The sequence below is a fragment of the Apaloderma vittatum genome, unplaced genomic scaffold (assembly GCF_000703405.1).
Source record: "Apaloderma vittatum isolate BGI_N311 unplaced genomic scaffold, ASM70340v1 scaffold6491, whole genome shotgun sequence".
NCBI classification, from domain to species: Eukaryota; Metazoa; Chordata; class Aves; order Trogoniformes; family Trogonidae; genus Apaloderma; species Apaloderma vittatum.
In genome coordinates, this window is record NW_009697319.1 from 162,065 (window position 1) to 183,238 (window position 21,174).

At 38.2% G+C, this 21,174-nt stretch overlaps 1 protein-coding gene across 1 annotated transcript in view; it reads left to right on the forward strand.

Annotated features, from left to right (window-relative positions):
• CTNND2 (catenin (cadherin-associated protein), delta 2) overlaps positions 1-20,943 on the forward strand; it is a gene marked incomplete at its 5' end in the record, with an annotated part of 174,297 nt that extends 153,354 nt beyond the window's left edge. The window contains 4 exons of the mRNA XM_009877589.1: positions 5,323-5,449; positions 9,519-9,650; positions 16,202-16,275; positions 19,749-20,943. Of these exons, the coding sequence (XP_009875891.1) occupies positions 5,323-5,449; positions 9,519-9,650; positions 16,202-16,275; positions 19,749-20,009 (594 nt within the window). The remainder of the gene's footprint in view (positions 1-5,322; positions 5,450-9,518; positions 9,651-16,201; positions 16,276-19,748) is intronic.
• Positions 20,944-21,174: the final 231 nt, after the last annotated feature.

Here is a 21,174-nt window from a genome sequence, read left to right on the forward strand (position 1 = left end):
ATAATCCCTTTTAAGAGCTCTGGAAGATATGTATATGGATCACCTCAACCTTGTTACCATTTTAGATTTCTCACTGCAGTCGAAGTCACGCAAGTAACTTTTATATGTCAATGTATGTAGATAATTTGATCCAGTTCTAATTTCTGTTATGTCTTATTAGCATTGTGACAACAAATTCCCAGTGAAGAATTGCCCAGACCTGTGTAAGTCTGATGAGCCTTGACTTAATTCACATCAGATTTATCTTTCACTCTAGACAGTGTCACAGTGGTGCGCACCAGTCAGGACGTTTCATTTAACCTGACAGCAGTGCTTCAGCTTGCGAAAGAAGCAGCACCAGCAACTCAGAGCAATGTCTGGCTGAGTGTCAAAGCAAGTAGATCCTACATTACATACTTAGAAGCACTTTGCCTTGTTGCTGTATCACCTACTTCTAACACCGTGGTGGGTCTAATTGCCAATTCCTGCAAGTAGTTGCCTAGCAAAAGTTCACATTTCTACAGCTTATTACCAGTACAGGAGCAGTTATTATTGCAGTTAATATCCCAGAATCAGTAAAATGCTGGCTTATAGATAAGGAAGTAGGATGACAAAACAAGTCTGGTCCTGTATACTTCAAGTCATTTGAAAAAATATCTATTAAGATAAGAAGATCAGGCCTGAAGGAAAAAGGAGTGTTCTGGAGAGTTTGTAAATTTGGAGAAGGCGGGACATGATGTTCTCTGCAATTTCTCAGGTTTTAGCTGTTTCATTATTGGATATGTTGCATCATTTTTGTTTCTCTTCCATATTGGGATTTCTCTGCTTCCAAGAAGTGGCTCTCTTTCTTCTTGACTACATTAGGATATCAGCGCCCAGGACTCAGGGCAAAACACTCTCTTCAGCCTGGAAAGATACTGATGTGCACACAGCCACAGTACAGTTTTTCTAAACCACTCAGCAATTTTTTAAGTCAGAGCCTTCTTAGCAGCTGATCAGCAGTATCAGTCAGAGAGTAGGGCATGTTTTTATTTTTGCCATGTGGCTATTAGCAGATGAGCTGACCTGAGGTTTCTTTCTGAGTGGATGCCATGAAGTCATCCAGGGTAGGCACGGCACTGACCTCCGTCTTTGCCACCCATTTCTTGGCCACCTTATTGTATCTGGTCCCGTCTCTTTCCTCTCTGGTCCGTGAATTATTCAGGCAAGCTCAGGTTCCCCACTGTGTCGGCACAGTGTTGGTTCCCATCGGGGCTTCATTTCATTCAGTCCTTGCAGTGTTACTGTACTACAAGTGAGAAAACAGAGTGTCTGATATTACACACCTCCGCAAACCATATCCTCAAGTCAAGGACTCCACTACCGTAGAGTTCTGAAAATTTGAAATTCTTCCAAACACAGTAGAAAACTACTTCCTCGTTCTCCCTACCTTATAAACACAAGAAGAATGATGTGGAAAACCTAGATTGTCTTTTCATAAGACACCTATGCAGTAGGTGTTTGGCACAGTAAGTTTAGTCACCCTGACAAAATAATTATTCCCCATGGGCCTGAAGAAAGTTATTTATTTTCAGAATGACTTGAAGTTGAGCATGGAGCAGGAGACCTGTTCATGCTTAGTAAAAGGTGGTCAGTGAGACTACAATATCACTTTTATTTACTGCAGTGGTTATCCAACCCCCATCCCAAATCTAATCCCCGCAGTTTTCCCAAGAACATATCACCAGAAACATGTCACTGCCAGTCAAGCTTTAACATTCAGATTTTGTGGAGTATAATTCAGGGAGAATACATATATTCATTTTAGTCAAAATAAAGAGAAATGCCCGGTAGAAGACACCTTGGAAGAGACAATAAGGATATATAATGGTATTTCTGTACTCTGGTTGTTCTCTGCTCTCCTGTAGTGCGCAGTTGCCACCTATTAATTAATTGCTGCTAGTTAACAAAATTTATCCATTCTGTAACAAAAGTGCATTGAATGTCCTTACATTTTGTCAGATCTTTTTGTCCTACTGTTACTCTTCCTCTCCTGGATCATGTTAGTGGCTGGTAAATTGGTTTCTGAACTGCAGTCTCACAAACACTTTGCTTTTGAGTTAGCTTTCTTCTCTACAGGACACTGCTATGTACTGTACCTTTAAGTACCCAAATCAATTTAATTAAATTTCATTACAGGCACTAGAGCTGAAACAAACTAATGAAAGCAGCCATCATGTCAGGTGGTATTTATCTCAGCATTAAATTGAAAATACTCCCTTTAGGCTCTTAAAAATTAGTTTCAATATTTAACACTAATAGCTTTTGGAATTGTTGATGGGGATAGTTTTAATGAATTTGTTACAAACTGTTTACCTTTCCAAGGAAAAAAGCTTTTTCCTTGTGGCAGACGAGAGCTACCTTAAGATAGGTGACTGAAAAGTATTAAGGTTCTGAGATACTGTGAGAGCTGGGAGCTGCCCATAATGCTGTTGAAAAACACCATGAAGGTTGTATCTTGTTTAGTCAAAAGCAATGCCATGTCTCCACAATAATTCTGTTTGAGTTTATTGGTTGCCTGGCTTGTTTTATTGAGGTGATCGAACTTCCAAACTTGAAAGTTTGTAGCATATTATATCTAAAGACCTCATTATAGGAACTCCTCTTAGCAGAGAGAAAAATGAAAATTTCTGGGGAGGAGAAGAAGGAAAAACATCTGTCACACAGAAGAATGCTGATTCCAGCATCCCAGCTGCCGCAGGATTTTTCTCCGTCACTGTTGAGGCGCTCTGCAATTTTTTTCATCCACTTCCCATCAGAACCAGAGTCCAGGGATTAATATAAACAATACAGATGCAATAGGCAACAGAAAGAAAAGTTTAGGAGAAGATTCAAGTCACTTTTCTCTAACTCACATGCCAGGGGTTTAATTGAGAGAAGTACGAGTGCAAAAGAAGAGTGTACCTGGCCATGTGCTTATCCAAATCCACAAACCTGGAAGCATTTCTGACTCGTGCTATGTAAGCATGGCTGATGTCTCCTCCTTTTGGAGACAGACAGTAATAAATAGTCTATTCCTTCTCCTTTTATCAGATTTTGAGTCCGTGCTCTTGATATCTTCCTCTTCAGTGGTCTGTTTAAAAGAAAATAAATGGTCAGAAAAGTATATAAAAGAGTGAATTATAGAGAGTCATCTTTCTGGTAAGAATTTCTGACCCCAGAGAAGGAGGGAGAAAGCAGTAATTTTTCTTCAGAAGGATAAAGGCCTGGGATTCTTACATGTTTGCTACTTCATTTTTATACTAGACAAATCATCATGCAAGTTACTAATAACAGGAAATGTAAAATTAATGCTAAGCATGTTATTTACAATCCTGATGCTCTGGTAAGATTATTGGACTTAAGCTACTCATTATAATTATAGCTGTAAACTATTAGTTCTTCTCAAAGAATTTATGCTTATTATATATATATACACATACTATACAGAGGGATACATTAAAAAGTTTCTAATAGTTTCCAATTTTGATTAACATTAAAAATTTAGGGCTTTACAGATGTTCTTGTCTGCATTCTCATTGGTCCTCCTTCTAGGTTAGAGGACACAGCTTGTGTAGAAGATGCTTGCTGGAAATGAAAGATTGGATATAGAAAATTTTGATTTAAGCAAGTGGCATTAAAGATTAACTATTTCTGTTTTCAAGTTACTATTACTATTTTTTTAATTAAATGGTTTTCTTCATTATATTTTCTTGCATGACTGTCATGATACATGTAGTTCAGTTCAATGACATGTCCTAAACGTGAACGACATCTGGACAAACACTCACTAGGGAAAGTCATGTCGTGAAAGCCATAGCCCAGACTTCACTCTTCTTTTTCTGTTCCTTTGAAATTACAACTTGGATACACGCATGTTTATACAAAAGCACTGTGTAAGGAGTACAGACATTCAGAATCTGTAGTTAGGTGTCGTCTCTTTTCAGCATTTCCCTCTAACATTGAATATCTTCTTTCCTCCTGCTGTGTCACACCCTTGATGAGTTCTCCTTGCTAAGTTTAGGGGAAGGGGGATTTTCAAGGCATTTTCCCTTGAAATTCCAAGAGTCAGGTGCCCGTGGTTTCTGTAGAGGCAACAAAATCAGAGAGATGCCTTGGGCAAAGGCAAAAGGTGGGAAGAGCTGGGGTTCAGGGTTGGATATCTGGAGCAGCCTGAGGTAGAGGGTGGGAATGTTCTTTACTAACCCAACAGAAAATTATTTTTCTGTAAGCAGGAGGAAAATTCCAACTGTTTTTTGGTAATATCTCATAGTGTTTTATTTTTATGCAAAATTGCATTTCAAAAATCTTGTTCAGCACCATGCCAGCTGCTTGACTTGATTTCCTCTAAGCCGAACAGAACGTAGGCATTTTTAAAAGGTTTATGTGTTTAGTGTGAAAACTCTTGTGTTACTGATTTAGATTTAATATCAAGCAGTGATAAACACAGTTAAAATTCATCAATACTCTAAGACATTTGAAATACTGTCATTTAATAAGAGCACTAGCAAAAGTCAATTTATTCTCTTATGATTCTTGCAAACTATTTGAGTATGCTTTTAAAAATGTAAAGTACGTCATTTTGGATTATTGCATTGTATTATGGTACAGGAACAAAGCATGAATTATTTAAACTTTCCTTTTTTCATTTCTGAACTAGCTGTTTCTAGTGTTTGCATTACTTCATTTCTTTTTTTTTAATACATCACCATTATCACAGTTTTAAATAGAAGCAAAATATTTATTTCTGTATATCTTGGAGAAAAATATAGTTAGGAAAATGCATTGGTTCTTTTTCCCTCATGTGTGAACAAATGGGCAGTTAATATAATTAGACTATGGATAGTCAAGTAGTTGCAATAATTTTATAACTCTGGAGCTTTCCCATCTACTTACAAAATTTGCTTGTAAGATAGAAATTATTTAAAGCAAAAGCTGACTTTCTCCATGCAAACAAGCAGTCTTACAGTTTGGAATATTTTCATAGCCAGAATTCCATTTGCAGTGTGAAAATAGAAGCATGGAAAATGACAGAACTATTAAACAAATAGCCTGAAAAGTTGTTCAGTGCTTCCAAAATTTGGATCTTTCCAAAATGTGTTATTTTATAGAACTTTCTGCATTTTAATTATCCTCCTGATGTGTCAGTATGGTCAGCACATCGTATCCTGCACATCTGAGAATATTTGCCACCCGCTGGCAGGAAGAAGATAGTAGCGTACCTCTGTGTACGTAGTGAAAACACTAGAGAAAAATACTCCGTACTTGCCATGGGGAACTGTGTGGTGGTTTCACTGACTGCTGTCGCAATGTTTGGTGTTGCAGGATGGATGGTCACAGTATCACTTTGTAGCCTCATCTTCAACGATAGAAAGGGATCGGCAAAGACCGTACTCTTCATCACGCACGCCTTCCATCTCTCCCGTGCGCATGTCTCCTAACAACCGCTCAGGTAAGACCAGGCTTTCAGGACTGAGTAAAGACAGAGGTAATCCATCATTGTCGTTTTCCTTCTTTAGGCAATGTTACTGACATCCAGATCTGTTGTTAAGAATGGTGGAAGGGCACAAAAAATATTTTTTACTTTTACCTGAATTGCCTGTTTGAAACAGGAATTGCTTTGTGGGGTTTTTTTATTAATGCCTTGTAAAGTTTTACAGCAGAAAGAATATTCCATGACTTTTGGTTCTGAATTCTCATGCAGTGTTTTCCTGATTAGGATTGGCTAATTAGATCTCAGGGCAATGGTGTCCAATAGTAGCATAAGGAAGTTCTGTTACTTTCTTGTCATGAAAACCACTATTTATGACCACTTTTCGCACTTACCTGAGGTTAATGGATCCACATTATTTTTCTGTCAGCTTTCATTGCAGATTGACTACAAGCCTTCATGTAACGTTGATGGCATATTTACACCAGCTATCATTAACTCTGTATGACCCATACAATGAATCAATATAAGTATCTCAACTTACGCTGCAGTGTTAATTGATCTTTCTGTTCAGAAACCTGGGCATTTTCCCCTTTGCTTATTCCAAGGTTGAGCACGCCTTGGTTAAACCATTACTGGTGAAAACAGAGTAAACCAGCCTGTCTTTCAATGTGCTTTCTACTGCTGGTTCAATCAAATGCTGTCATTCCAAGAGTTTAGGCTTAAAATAGGCCAAACTGATTACTGCCATCAGCAATGTGCTATAGTTTTGTTTTTAAGAAAATAGTTTGGTTAATTGTCTAGAAGATGTATCTTAGTCCTGCAGAACAACCAGTTAGGAAATTTGAAAGTGTAGCCAAACGTACAGTGAGAGCTGCTACTCAGTTTTCAAAGTCTGTCATTACACAAGTCCATAAAGGGCTCTTGTTCCTCTTCTCCAAAATCTCACTTTGACTGTAGGTGCAAGACATTCGACATCTGGCCCTGAGGTATTAGTTCTGTCTCTTGCCAGAACTGTTCTCACTTCTGTTATTAGGAACTCACTTCTGTTATTCTGTTGCTTAAAGAACATACTTAAAAGAGATTTTGGATGAAATTTTACTGCCATCGTCAGTTATCAGAAGACTGGACAAGGACAAATAAAGTGGCTGGTTTTGAAGCAAGGGGAGCCCATATAATTACAGACCAGTCAGCTCAACTTTGTTCTAGGAGATTGCTGGAACAAATAATCACAATCTGAGCACATCAGGAAGAGCAGGAACATAAGATACTGCTTAAGTCTAGGAGTATCTATTCCTGCGTAGCTGTATAAGTTGCTGTCTGTCTGGTAGCATCCATATCAGATCCAAACATTGAGTCACTACAATTTGTTCTTTTAAAATCCACCTGAATTCCTGCTATATTTTCAATGTTGTTAAAGTGCTTTCTGGAAAGAATAGTCAGTAAATGAAATCTACTGTAATCAAATGTTTTCCTACAAGATTTTTATAGGTAAGTTACAACAAGCTAGCAAACAGTCTAGAAAATGTCAAGTTTGATAAATACAAAACTGACTGAAACCATTCACAAAGAATGAGTATTGCTTCTTGCCGAAATGGAAGAATGCTTTGCTTAGAGGTTTGCCTTGGGCCCAGTACTCCTCAGTGGTTGTATTAGTGACCTAGATAATATACAAAGGATGCTCATTGCCTTTGCAGGTCACATAAACCTGGGAGAAGCACATATACCTTGAAGGGCATTACTGGAATTCAGAATGATCCTGAGAAGTTGGGAGATACTGTCCAAAGGGGAAAAAAGATCCAATCTTTTGCAAATAAATGATAAGGAGAATATCTGGCTAGACAGAAGTTCTTTAGCAATTATTTGGGGATTTTTGTCAGCTGCACCCATGAATTGGGAGATGGGGAAATCAGAGTATGAGGAGACACTGAATGGACTGTAATTGTCTAACTTGGATAAGAGAGACCCAGGATGGGGGCGGCGAAAGAGGAACGGACCGAGTATTCAAGCACGTAACAGCCAGCTGTGAAGAGGAATGGCATGAACTTCTCTACTTTCATATCAGACAAATGGAAATAATGAGCAGCAAGGAGTCAGGCTAGACACCAGGGAACGAACATTTCCTGACAGTAGGGAAACAAAGCACTAGAACAGACTGCTTGGAGCAGTTATGTGACCTCTGTCATTAGAGATCTTTAGTTTTAGATAAAAATCTGTCAAAAATTATTTTGGTATACGGGATCCTACCCTGAGGTAAAGAGTTGAAGTAAATGAACTCTCAGTGTTGCATCCATCCTCAGGACTTGGTGATAAGATGCTCAAACCAGCATAGAGAGACTTGTCTTTTTTTCTGTATTCTGTAAGAATAAGAGCCGAACACCTTGATAGCATTTCTCAGTCCAATGTCAACCAATGATTTTCTGTCCTCTTCCAGTAAAAACCCTCAAAGAGGGGACTTCTGGATTTGCCAGAAAGCAGGTGTTCTCACATGGGAGGAGAGAGAGAATTCCCAGAGGAAACAGAGAGGTGCTTTTGTCAATTTTGTCAGTCAGTCAGTTTTGTTCAAAATACCAGAATTCATGAAAGTAGTACCAGAGTGTGTGAAACAAAATATGTCCCTGTGTTAGGAACTTTTTCAAGATTTGTATTCTGTTTTGTTCTCTATTAAACCCAAGTTGCCATTAGCTGATTTGATAATTTGTAGTGTTTCTTTGTATCTGCTGGATTATCGGCTTTAGAATTACATCGCTATTGACAAGCAGTTTAAAAGCAATCCCTAATTCTAATGGCTTTATAAGAAAAACCATCTGTCTGCATTTGCTCTGTAAATTCAGAGATCAGGACCAGCAGTACCAATCTATGCAGAATTTGACATCACTTGTGCTTCCCTTCTCCTTAGTGAAGTACAAGTTCTTCCATACCCTTTAACTAAAAAATGTAACATAATTTAGAGATTCTGAGAGGTATATAACTCATGATCAAGCTTCACAAATGAGCTTGTCTTACTTTTTTTTTTTCCTCCCTTTAAAGCAAGGACATTTTTGCTGCTTTTGAGGTTCTTTTGACATATAAAATATCTGGATAGAGGCAGGGAAGGGTGTGGAAGTAAGCACCAGCACTTCAGTTATTTTTATACCATGGTGCCGTTGCGAGGCTCAGGCGCTCACCTTGTGCTCCTTCCCCTTCCCTCCACAACAGGGAAGGTGCATTATATCTGTCAACACCTAAATGTATTGAAGTAAGTTTACTTGAAAGCCATTATTTTATTTCTCTGCTTTTCTCCTTTTCCTAAATGTTAAAAGCTTTAAGTCTTCACAATCAGTACCAGCGATCACCTTCATATTTTCCAGTACATGAGAATCAAGTACAAATCCAGTTCTCTTTCTAGTCACCTTGTACTTTCCTCCTTAGAGCCATACTATAAGTATAGGTGATGAAGGATTTAACCTTAATAACGCCTTAAAGTAGCAGTTGTTATTTTACTGACAGTTGTTCATACAAAGATATTTAAAGACAAAGAAATTGAGTTATCGTTTACATGTTAAGTATTCTTTGCTCTATGTTTTCTATGAAAAACACCTTTCCTTTCTTCCTATCTCCATTAGAATCATTTAATTGGTTTGTTTATTTTCAGCAGAGGAGAGAAGAAATCATTTTATAAGGGGTTTTCCACACAGTTGGAAGTTAACAGTCCTTTCTGCAGAAATAAATTCACTCTTTTGAGGAAAAAAATGGAAATGCCTGTAACAGAAAGTTTTGACAAGTTGTAAGAAATTGAAAAGCTGAAGTGGAAAACAAAAAGTATTATTGTACTTTTTTCATAATGATCATCCTAGATGTTGGGTTTAAGTGAAAAAAGTAAAACATTCAGGAAGAAAATTATGCTTGGAGTTGATTGTCCCATTAGTACATTTCTCTTGTACAAATAATAGCACCTTTTCTTTTCCTCCATAGTGTGGTAGTGTTCCTTCTAACAGCTTAATGTTAATATGTTAACAAATATAAACTTTGCTAAACTGTTTGCACTGGAGTTAAACACTACTTTCAGTCATATGTGGTGAGAAAAAATAAATCCATTTTTGTGATCTAGCAAGTGCCCCAGCCTCACCTCGGGAAATGATCAGCCTAAAAGAAAGAAAAACAGACTATGAATCCACTGGAACAAACGCCACTTACCATGGAAATAAGGGAGAACACACTTCAAGGAAAGACACCATGACAGGTGAGATTATGCTTGTGTAGCATTTCTAAAAATCAACTGCACTAGACTGCTGGTGCTGTAGACTCGGCTGCGTTTACTGGACTGTAGAAAAGAGTGAACTTGCTTTGGTTGATTACAGAGTTTCAGCCACCTTGAGAAATACAACTGAAGAAGGGGGTTTGATCTCAATGAATGCAATGCTCTGTGAAAATGATTTATCAAAACTATGTGTCTTCACAGAAGAAGGGCTCTAAAACCAATTTTACATTTCTTTTTAATTTTACATTTGTTTTCAGTTCAGAAGGAAGCTGGTAGATGAAATTAACTACTGGGTGTTTTTGCAAGTATGACAAGGGTTGAGCATGTGTGGTGATCCCTAGCATCTGTCTTTTTTAGGGAGTGGCTTTCTAGAACTGGTTAGCTTATTTTGCGTATCAGTCATTCCTAGGAAATTAGGTAGTCTGTCTGTCTGTATTACTTTCTTAGCTGGGCTGATTTAAATGCAACAATTTTCTCTGTTTATGTCATGGCATCTATTGCAGGTTTCACTGAAGGCCTCTTCCCTCGTGAGCTCATTAACCTGTTAACATTTCAGTAATTACAAAATTTTGACTCTTTTGCCCAGTACTGCACCTCTTCATTAATTCTCTTTCTAAATACATGTTGGACTCCATCAGCACTGCACGGCCTTATATAACCTCTGTTGAACATTCTGTTACATTCACACAGTGCCAGGCATCATGGTGTCCCCTTCTCTAAATACTGCTTCACGGCAAGCAAAAAAATCACAGTGAGGAGTCACTCGGCGCTTTCTGAGTGCCCGTTGCCTTCTCCCGAGCCCTGTGTAGAGGTCTTGCACAGAGGAAGCTGGAATGGGTTGTCTTTGTGTTCCTCAGCTCACTAGGAACATGCTGACTCGGCGTCAAGCCATCCTCAGTAGCTTTCAAGACCATATTCAGGATATGATGATACTCTCGACGCATCTACTTTGTGATACGCTCCTGTGTGATCAAAAACCTAAAGGCCAGTCTATGAATTTGTGTGAAAATGGCATACGGAATATTGATTAATGTGACAGGGAAAATCTGAAGAAGAGGAATGACAGTCAAGAGCGTTTGGAAACGGCAGAATTGAGGAGTTTCCCGAATGATGTCTACGGGATACTACGTGGGGTTGCAGCAGATTCAGTCAAGGTACTGCATTTTATCTATCTATAGTATTTTTAGTGTTTCGTAGTCACTGCACAAGGTGATTCTCTAAAACACTTCAGTGGTCCTTACTTGTGTGATTGTGAAGGGCAGGACTGTGGATTTTTCAGCACTTTGTCAAGGATCCATAAAGAGGGAATTTCAGGAGTTAGAGCAGCAGGCTGAAAAAGCAGAAACTCTCGTATTTTGTTCTAACTGTATCTGCAAATTTAGACTGCCAGATCATGTAAAAAGGATAATCACCAAAAAAAAAAAAAGTATTTCCATGTGGAAAATCTGTGTTTCCTTGAAGGTAGTCTTGTCTCTCTCCACATGTTTAAAAATTGTAGTTTCCATTTTCCCCTATTATTTTCAATTTTTTTTTTACTGTAATGTTTTTCTTCTCCGACTCCTGTTTCTCTTGTTTCCTTTACATATTATTTTCGGAGTGTGAAGCTTGTACTTCCCAGCAACCTTTGCTCTACTTTGATTTTTGCATCCTGATTTCCTTTAATGTCTGCTTGTATTTTGAGTGTTCTTATTGATCTTTTGGGTTCGCTTTTAGTAAGGAAACTTGAAACTATCAGCATCATGCTCAGCTATTGACTATTTTTCCAGCTACTGAGCTCAGTGAGATAAATAAAAACCAAAATCAAATTGAAAAGTGTAATAATATTTCACAATCTTACATGACCATTGTATAGATGAATATGGAATTAACAAATAACTTTCTCTTTCTTTCAGATCACCAAATCTCTGCTCATTTGGTCTAAGCAATATTAAGCACCGTTTTAAGAACAAAAGAAGATGGCAGAAGCAGTCTTGCTCATCAACATTAAACATGAAGTTCTTGTAACATATTTGTAGCTCATTAAATAATAAATACTCCATTAAATAACAGTATTCAATCAGCATTTGTGATTTTAATTGTGAGACACTTTGGCTTTACTTGGATGGCCTAATACAAGTTTGTGCAGCAAGTTCATTGCAATGCCTGTATTTCATTTTGTGCATCAGACAGGGTGTTGCACCTAATACATCCACAGAGCATATTGGACTTAGATAAATGTCTTCTTGGGTTCAACCTGGCATATATGTATGTTGTGCCAAGCTGATGTATTACACAAAGCTTTCTTTGACTTAGGTTTTACACAGAATGTAGAGCCACAGCTGTAGTCCCTATTTATCCATGACTGTCTCCATGCTCTTCTCCAAAGCTCTTCTCAGTTTATAGTTCAGAAATTTTATGACCTCTTGACTGGGACTGAATTGTTTTTTGAAGGATTTTCAAAGTAGAAATGTTGGCTACTTGCCACTGTGGCAGATTATCAGGAAACCTCTGTGAAAAAGGAGAATCTATGGAAGTAAACAGTTTGGCTGAAGATGATAACTTATATTGATTTCACGGGGACAGCTAAAAAATAGATGAACAGTATCAGTGTTCTCATTGTCTTCTTCTATTCACAGGTTTATGATGTCTTGTATATTTTTTGCTATCTATCTTCTCTTCTCTGTAAATAATAATAACTAGTACTAAAATTTTATGACCTGAAGTATATTTTAAAGACAAAAATGATGATATTCCTTTTAAGAAAAAACAGGAACTGTAAGCACATGTGATAACATTACTGATGTCATGGTGTTTTCCTTCAGAACGGGGAAGATAAGGTTACTGTATACTATGATGAGACCTCTACTCTAGAGTTTCTTTTACTTTGCCTCACTGAACTAATATGTGCATCAGAGTCTGGACCCTGTGTCTTTACTTCTAAAAAATTTCTGATTAATTTATTTTCTTTTGGTTGTTAAGAATTAATCATTTATACTTTTGTTGTTTAAACTTAACTTTCAAGCCTCTGTGCATTCAGAACACAACCAACCACCGTCATCTGTTACAATAGCTACAGGTGCTTGGGCTACTTGAACTTATTATTACTCTAAAAGAGCATGATACACTGTAATCTTTTCTCATGCCTTTGCCTCATCTTTCACTGTGCAGGAAGGTGGCAGTGGTAGTGACAGGTAATGATCTCTGCTAGCTGAGATTTGCGAGGCACAGACACATTTTCCTTTACTGTCTTAAACTAAATTTTAGAAAACGGAGTCCTGCGGCTTCTAGCAGAAAAAGCAGGTTATGCAACACCAAATGAGGATGTCCAGCTGAGCTTTCCTTTCTTACTACTAGTCTGTGTTTCTGAGGGCAAAAGGCTGGCACCTTGTTATTTCAAAGTGTCTGTAAACGTGTTCAGAATAAGTACTTACAGAACTGAAGGCTGAATGTTAAAACATGAATGAAGTAACTGGGATATATGGCCATGGGTTTGGTCAGGGATACCTTTCTCACATGAGCCACTGAGTGACATAATTTTCAAAGCTGTTGTCAGCTTTGCAGAAAACTGCTGTGGGGAGGAGCTATAGGATTTTTTTCTTTAACCAATATTACCTTGAAAACTGAGCAGGGGGAAAAGGGAAGGGGTTTTTTTTATAACATTCTTCATGCAATGCAACCAAAAAGTACTGCACATTGATCATAATGCTCATTTTAAAATCTTCACAATTATGCCTAGTAGCAAGTACCTCTTCAGTACTATCATGTACTTATGTTTATATACTGTATAAAATACACAAATGCACACTCATCACTCCTCAAGTCATTTCCTATGCAGCTAAATTCTTACATCTCTGTAAAGAAATGTGGCTGTTGGAAAATCTCCATCTCTTCCTCCTTGTATCCCATTCCCTTCTCTCGCCATGTTTTAACAAAGAAAATTATTTCATTAACCTCTTTTTCTCTCTGATAATTTTAGCAAAAATCAGATACTAACCGCACAATATCTGTCCATCCATCTAGCTCATTCTCTCCCTTCTTTTTTCATCAGACACTTGATAAAATCTTCAGATGTTACACCTTATACTAGTCTTTTATTCTCCACATCAAACAACCAGTATTGTCCTGTCTGGACTGAATATGTTCAGTCAGCCATGCCTGACTAAGAATTTGCATGCATGAAGCTTCAAGCCCACTTATCTTGCCATTTATACACATGAAAACAAAACAATTAGATGAAATACTTCCTCTGTTTATAAGAGTTCAACACATTGAATGCCACTTTCATTTTTTTCAAGAGGTAGAACTTCACAAAGTGTGTGGCTGAAACAAAAACTTCAAGTATCTTTAGATCTTAAAAAGAAATTTGTATAATTCAACTTCTAGCACTTTGTGGGACGAGCAAAAGAAAATCAGAAAAAGAGCATGAAAAGGGTAGTATCAAGAAAAGCTCTGGCTTGTTGTACTACTGAGAGTTAGGCTGTCACGAGATGCACCATAAATAGCAGTGCTGATGCGAACTCCTCTAATACCAAAAGATGTTATCAAGAGGGCGATTTTCAAACACTAAAGCAGAAGATGCAGCTGGAATATAAAAACCACTGAAAAAACAGTCAAGTCTCACACATCACTCAAGTTAGGTGGCAAAATGCAGCCTGAACAGAGAGAACCTCTGCAGATTGACCCTTCGGCTCTAACATCTGTGTCCAAAAACAAGTGGTCACCATTTCCATCTGTTGCCACCCATTAGCACGCAGGTGGAATTAAGAGTACCTGCCACTGGAAGAGATCAGCCAGTATCTATTACAAGAGTTTGTATTCTTCCAACCTACAAAGATTCTTTGGAGACTTCTTTTCAATTCAAGGACTATGCACTATCTCAGTATCTGCATCCAGATCTTCAAGAAACATGAGTTTTTTTCACCACGATTACTTAATGATTTTGAAAGGAAGAATCTCTTTTTCCAGCTGATAGGGCTCCTCACCCCACCAAAGTCCTGTCTTTGTCCTGTTTCAGGGACACGCTGGAGATCTTTAAGAGCACCATCTGTAAAACAGCAACATAGAGCAGTGCACCAAACTCTAAAACAAATTACACCATCAGCGTGGAACTCATGGCAGATGTGAAGCTCAGAATTAGCATATTACAGTAAACTTGGACGGAAGATCATGCCATTTCTTTCTCCAGAGAGGGTGCAGTGGCAGGAGGAAAGGCAGAGGCAGCTGTACATGCTGGGGTCCATGCTAGCAAGTTGCTAAAGGAAGAAAGAGTGGTTACTTCTCCAGTAACTGTGGTTCTTTCAAATGATGTGTCTAGCATGGATCCCATACCCAGCTTTCAGCTCTGATGCTTAGTCCTCACCCTCAAAGTTTTTGAGTTATGAAGGTATTAAAAGCAACTCTTGAGGCCTCCAGGTTTTATACCATTGCACAGAGATCTGAGAGAAGTCGCATGAGCAACATATTTCAATTCCACTGATGGCTTTGGTTAACAACTATTCAATTTTGACTTTCAGGCACATGCTTTTATAATGAGAGTTCTCATGACAGCATTAGATCATCGGTTATAATGTCTGGAAAATTAATAACATATGCACATTAACAACATCAGGCACACAAACTACTACCTTCATATTCTTTCAAATATGAGAAATAACTACAATTTTTCTAAGTCTAACACAAAACTAAGCTTCAGCTAGATAGCCAAATCAAAGTGATCAGTGAAGTCAAATTTGCAAGAAAAATCCTTAGCTGTTTATGTGGGTTTTTGAGAGCAAAGTGGGAAATAAATTTTTGCAAAACGGAATGATGTTATCATTGTCTTTATAATTAGTTCTGATTTCAAACTCGTAGCTCAGTTTTGTCTGTGCATTTTAGTATTCGGGCATCTGAGAAGAAAGTGACCGCAGTTCATGTATTTGAGTCTATCTTTGCCAGACCTCGTCAGTAAAACAACGTATTACTTTTTTCCATAACTTACCTTTCAGTAGCATTTAATCGTTTTTTCCATTAATAAATTTGCAATGTAGCAAAAGCACTATAGGATAAATAATCCGCATCATCCAAATGAAGTGAAAGGTCTGAAATGATTTTTACTTTCAGTGTGTACAGCTGTTACCTGTTTAGTGTATGTGTCATATAAAATGCCATATATAACCTGAAATATATTACCAAATACTAGATGTATATGAAATGATTTTGTTGATTTGTATGTGAAGTGCACAGGATGGGTGGGAACATGACATAACACCTTTTACCATTGAGATTATTTTGTTATTTTATATGTGAAGAGCACAAGATTGATATGAACGTGACTTACTGCCTATTCCCATTAAAAAGTATATGCCGTGTATATGCATGTAGATGAAAGCAAAGATTATGACTGTTTAGTGAGAGGAAGAGAAAATAGAAGTCTGCAGATGCTTTTAAACATTTGAGGGGGAGGGGGGGACAGGCATTGTATAATGTGTTTAAATGAATCCTTAAGAATTCACTTTGAGGCCAAAAAGGTATGTTTGGTAAACCTGCTTTTTCCTTCCTTTTTGCTCTCTCTCCAGCTCAGAACACGGGAATCTCAACTTTGTACAGGAATTCCTATGGTGCACCTGCTGAAGATATCAAACATAACCAGGTAAGTACGGAGACTAAAATGTTACTGTCCCAGGTGGCAGAAGACAAGCGTAACACCTTAAATGTAAATGAAGAAAAATATCACAAAAGTTGGTAAAACTGGATTAGAGGAACCGAGTCACCTGCTTGGGCACACACTAGCAATTCCACTGCTTTCAGACGAGCTGTGTTCTGCATGAGAATGGGTAGTTTCAGCCCAAGTTTCAAAAAGCGTCCAGCAGGTTGTAACAGCATATGCGCAAAAATTATCCTTCTAAAATATGTAACACATAATGAAATTGGCAGGGATTTGGGACCGGAATGCCTTTAAAATTCTGGATATGTGTGATACTTGCTACAAAGACGAAGGTAACATTAGTTAGCTAGCTAGCTAGCTTCTACTGGCTCTGGTGTCTCTTAATGCCCCATGTCAAGGAATTTGGTGAAGTCCAGCCATATCTCATTACAGGAGCATAGCCATCATAAAATTCAGCACTACTGCTGACACAGCACGGCTCGTGTGCTGAGGCATCCTAGCAGAAACATGCCTGGAGAAAGAACTGCCTGTATCTCTTGCAGGGTCACGTGCACTGGACTGAGGTGTAGCAAAAGCCCTTAGATTTGCCATTTAGCATGACTGCAACAGGGCTTTTAGTTTGTTTTTTAAAGTATGCATCAGTCATGGCCAAGAGAATAAACAATGTTTCCTTGTCAAGGACACTTTGCCACATATATACATCCAAACCATTTGGTCTAGAGCTTTGGTACTCTTAAAAAATGTCCTGTTCCTGAAAACCAGAAAGCAGTAAGTGCATCTGGATAAGGCAGGCATTACAAAAATGGAACTGGCAGCATGGGTGCCGAGCTAATGCACTCACAGAAAAAGGGCCGTTGCAGTATTGATGGGTCTGGCATTCATATGGTTGGTATTTCCAGTACAGTGTCTCCTCAGCCCCTGGGAAACGGACATCTTTCTGTAGCCATAGACTTCTGTTTCATTATTACATGTAATGCTACTTTGTCGTTAATTAACGCCACTCCTTAGTATTTTCACAACTTCCCTATGTAACATGAAAAACTTAGGGATTTTTCAACTGGAAAAATAAGGCCGAAAACATGTAAGGAAAGCGCTGACAACTGTTACTAGAATTAGACAGGTAAAGGAATGTTTAGTAAAATCAAAAGGAAAAAGACTTTGCTCTGAAAGTTTTTAGTAGGTTATCTGAAATTTCAATTTAAGGGACTAATACTGCAGATTTAAGCCATAAACTTAACATGAAGAGAGTTTATGATATTCTGTGCCCCCATTTCTCTTTATTTTTTTTAATTAACCAGTATTTCACAGAATCACAGAATGTTAGGGGTTGGAAGGGACCTCTGAAGATCATCTAGTCCAACCTTCATCCCAGCATACCTAACCACTACACCATAGCCTCAAGTGCTACATCTACTTTTTTTTAAAACACCTCCAGGGTTGGTGACTCCACCACCTCCCTGGGCAGCCTGTTCCAGTGCCTCACCACTCGTTCAGTAAAGAACTTCCTCAAATATCCAATCTAAACTTACCCTGACGCAACTTGAGGCCATTTCCCCTTGTCCTGTCATTAGTAATTAGAGAGAAGAGACAGCACCAGCCTCACTACAGCCTCCTTTTAGGTAGTTGTAGAGGGCAATAAGGTCTCCTCTCAGCCTCCTCTTCTCCAGACTAAACAAACCCAGTTCCCTCAGCCGCTCTTCATAGGGCATGTTTTCCAGACCTCTCACAAGCCTTGTTGCCCTTCTCTGCACCCGCTCCAGCACCTCAATGTCCTTCTTGTACTGTGGTGACCAAAACTGGACACAGTACTCGAGGTGAGGTCTCACGAGTGCCGAGTACAGGGGCATGATCACCTCCCTCCTTCTGTGGTGCACCATATTATTTCTTTGTGTGAGCCACTTCAGTGTATGAAGGTGCTTTTGCTTTTATTGCATTTAAAGAGATGAAACCCTTCTAATTAATAGAGTGTTTAGAGAAAATAATGGTATGAGGTGTTGTAACAGCAGGTGAACTCTAACTGCCATCATGAATCAACTAATTTGGTTTTCAGGATGAGAGTTTGTTCAGAAACAAACAAAAAAGCCAACAATTTTCCACTTTTTCTCACTTGCTTTCTCAATGAAATGTCAGGTTTTTGAGTGATGCATCAGAAAGAGTATTTTTAACTAAAAAGAACTCAGAAATACTACTTCAGCCCCCTATTTTCTACTCCATAATTGATCATCTCTAACTTTTTGGCATATAAATAGGTTGCTTCCTATAGAATTTTTCTCCTGTGTCCAGGATGAAATACCTGGGTTTGAATATGTGAAATGAAACAAAGGGCTGAAGGTGTTGCACACCTTGACAACAATGGCAGAAATAGAAACTAGAGTAGTTACACTCCCTTGGACAGTTCTGATATTGGGTTCAGTCATGTAAGATCACTTTGAGGATGGTTAAATGCAATGGACATAGGCAGCGTTTTGCACTCTGTGCATAGAGACCAAAACCAACATACTTTGAAAGAATTTCACAGAGTTTGGGCCGTAGCAGCACAACTGTTTCTTTCATCTTGAAGGAGCAGTGCTAACAAAGTCAGCGGGATCTACAAGATCTCCTGACGCCAACATCTGAGCATCAGCGTTCCCAGTGATGACCATCTGATATCATTTTGCAATCACAAAGTCTACCTAAACTTAGGGAGGTGGCATGGAGTGAAAGATAGCGTTAAGTCCCAGCTATAAAAACAGAGACTCTCTAGGGCTGTCTGAAAAAAATTCACAGCAAACTTAGGTTGGGGAATCACATGTGATTTTTTTTTCTGCATGTCTTAAATATTTCAGCTTCAAGGAAACTTACTGGAACACAACAACAAAACAACTTTGCCAACATGGAAGTGTTGAGGAGGTGGTAAGAAGATGGTTCTGCTTAACAGTAGCAGAACAGATTTCAGGGCACTTTGCTTGAAATTTTCTCATGTTGGTGCCCTGAAGACTATAAATGGTTCTTAAGGGGATTTGTGTCACCCTCAATCTCACTTGTGGCAGAGGCAGCTGCAAAATGTTTAAGCATCTTGGGAGTCTATATTGCTTCTGTTCAGATTCTTCAAGGCCAAGTTCTGGCCACCAATGCTTGTGTAATACCTGCTGAAAAGTAGACAAAGTTATACGCAGATTATAGTTATGAAAGTAACAGTAAATTATGATGCTTAAACTGCTTCTGATGTAAACAAGCATCTGTAGCAGAAATAAATAAATAAATGTATCTAATAATATTGACTAAATAAATGTAAAGAGAAATAATGACATGGCAAAGCTGTGGAATTAATTCACTACCAAGCAATACCTTTGGCAGACATTAAGATAATGCACAACTTTGTATTTCCAGCACAATAAACAAAAGTGAGATTTACACGTGTCATCCCATTGCCCACAATCAGTTGTATCTAACAAGCAGTGGGTGATACTGTCTTTCAGGTTTCAACACAGCCAGTTCCACAGGAGGCCAGCAGAAAAGATTATGAACCATATCAGCCGTTTCAGAATTCAACAAGAAACTATGATGAGTCCTTCTTTGAGGACCAAGTGCATCATCGCCCACCTGCAAGCGAATACAACATGCACCTGGGACTAAAGTCCACTGGCAACTACGTCGACTTCTATTCAGCTGCTCGTCCCTATAGTGAACTTAACTATGAAACAAGCCACTATCCAGCCTCTCCCGACTCCTGGGTGTGAGACTTGGGCAGATACAAAAGCTCCAGGAACTGTGCATGTGCATGCATACCACAAGACATTTTTTTTCCTGCAAATTTAGTTTTGTTAAAGCCTGTTCCATAGGAAGGCCCAGATAACCAGTATGGAAAAAATTAAGAGATTTTTTTAGAAGGCTAAAAGATAAGAAAGCTAAACCTGGGAGTAATTAGAAAGAAATATATATATACATATATATATTTTACAGTGTGAGGCAACTTTACTGTTGGCCTGTAGAGTCTAATGTTCGGTGCCGTATATTGAATGTGGCTGAAGGAAGGAGGGAGAACATGACAGTGGATGTGGGTCAAGAGTTAAGCACAAGTAACTGATCAGCGTACATACTTTATGGGGAACAGCTTCTCACACTTTGTTTAATATCTTCATTCATTGTGAATCTAGGCTTCAAGTTGCATTTGGGGTTTCCTCTGTACAGCAAGATGTTTCTTGCCTTTTGTTAATGCATTGTTGTAAAGTATTTGATGTACATTACAGATAAAAAAAAAAAAACAAGTGCATTGTGTATATTACACCAATGCCACAGTGTTTCTTCATCTATGGTTCTAAATATTGCTTCAATTTCAAATTTTGGAAGATGTATGAATTTCCAGTTTTTTGTTTTCTTTTCCCCGGTGCGTTTTAACAAAAAAAAATCAAAAAAAATCAAAAAAAACAAAAAGGAATATTTAGCAGTATTGTTTGTTCTGATATGTGAATTTGTTTGTGGCAACTAAAAAAAAAAGGCATTCAGCAGTTTCTGACAATTAACATTCATCATTCCACACTCCTTGTCAACAAAGTGCTTTTTCACTGCCTAAAATTTTAGATGTAGATATTTGAAATAGATTTTTTTCATTTATACCAGTTTTCTTTATGATGATACAGTGTTAAAAGAAAATAAATTACAATTGATCTGTCATCCATATTTGCTAAGAATGTCTATTTCCAAGAACATACCATACAAATACACATTCTTACTTGTGTGTGTCCACGTATGCATAGTTATTCCGTGTGCGTGTGTGTGTTTGAGTGTGTGCATTTGTGTGGCATAAGACTTCTTTTCATCCAATGTTTTTCTTTGTTCAGGCTTCAACTTTCATTTTCAGTTTTTTTCAACAGTGGAAACTCCAGTATGTGCTTTCTCTTACTC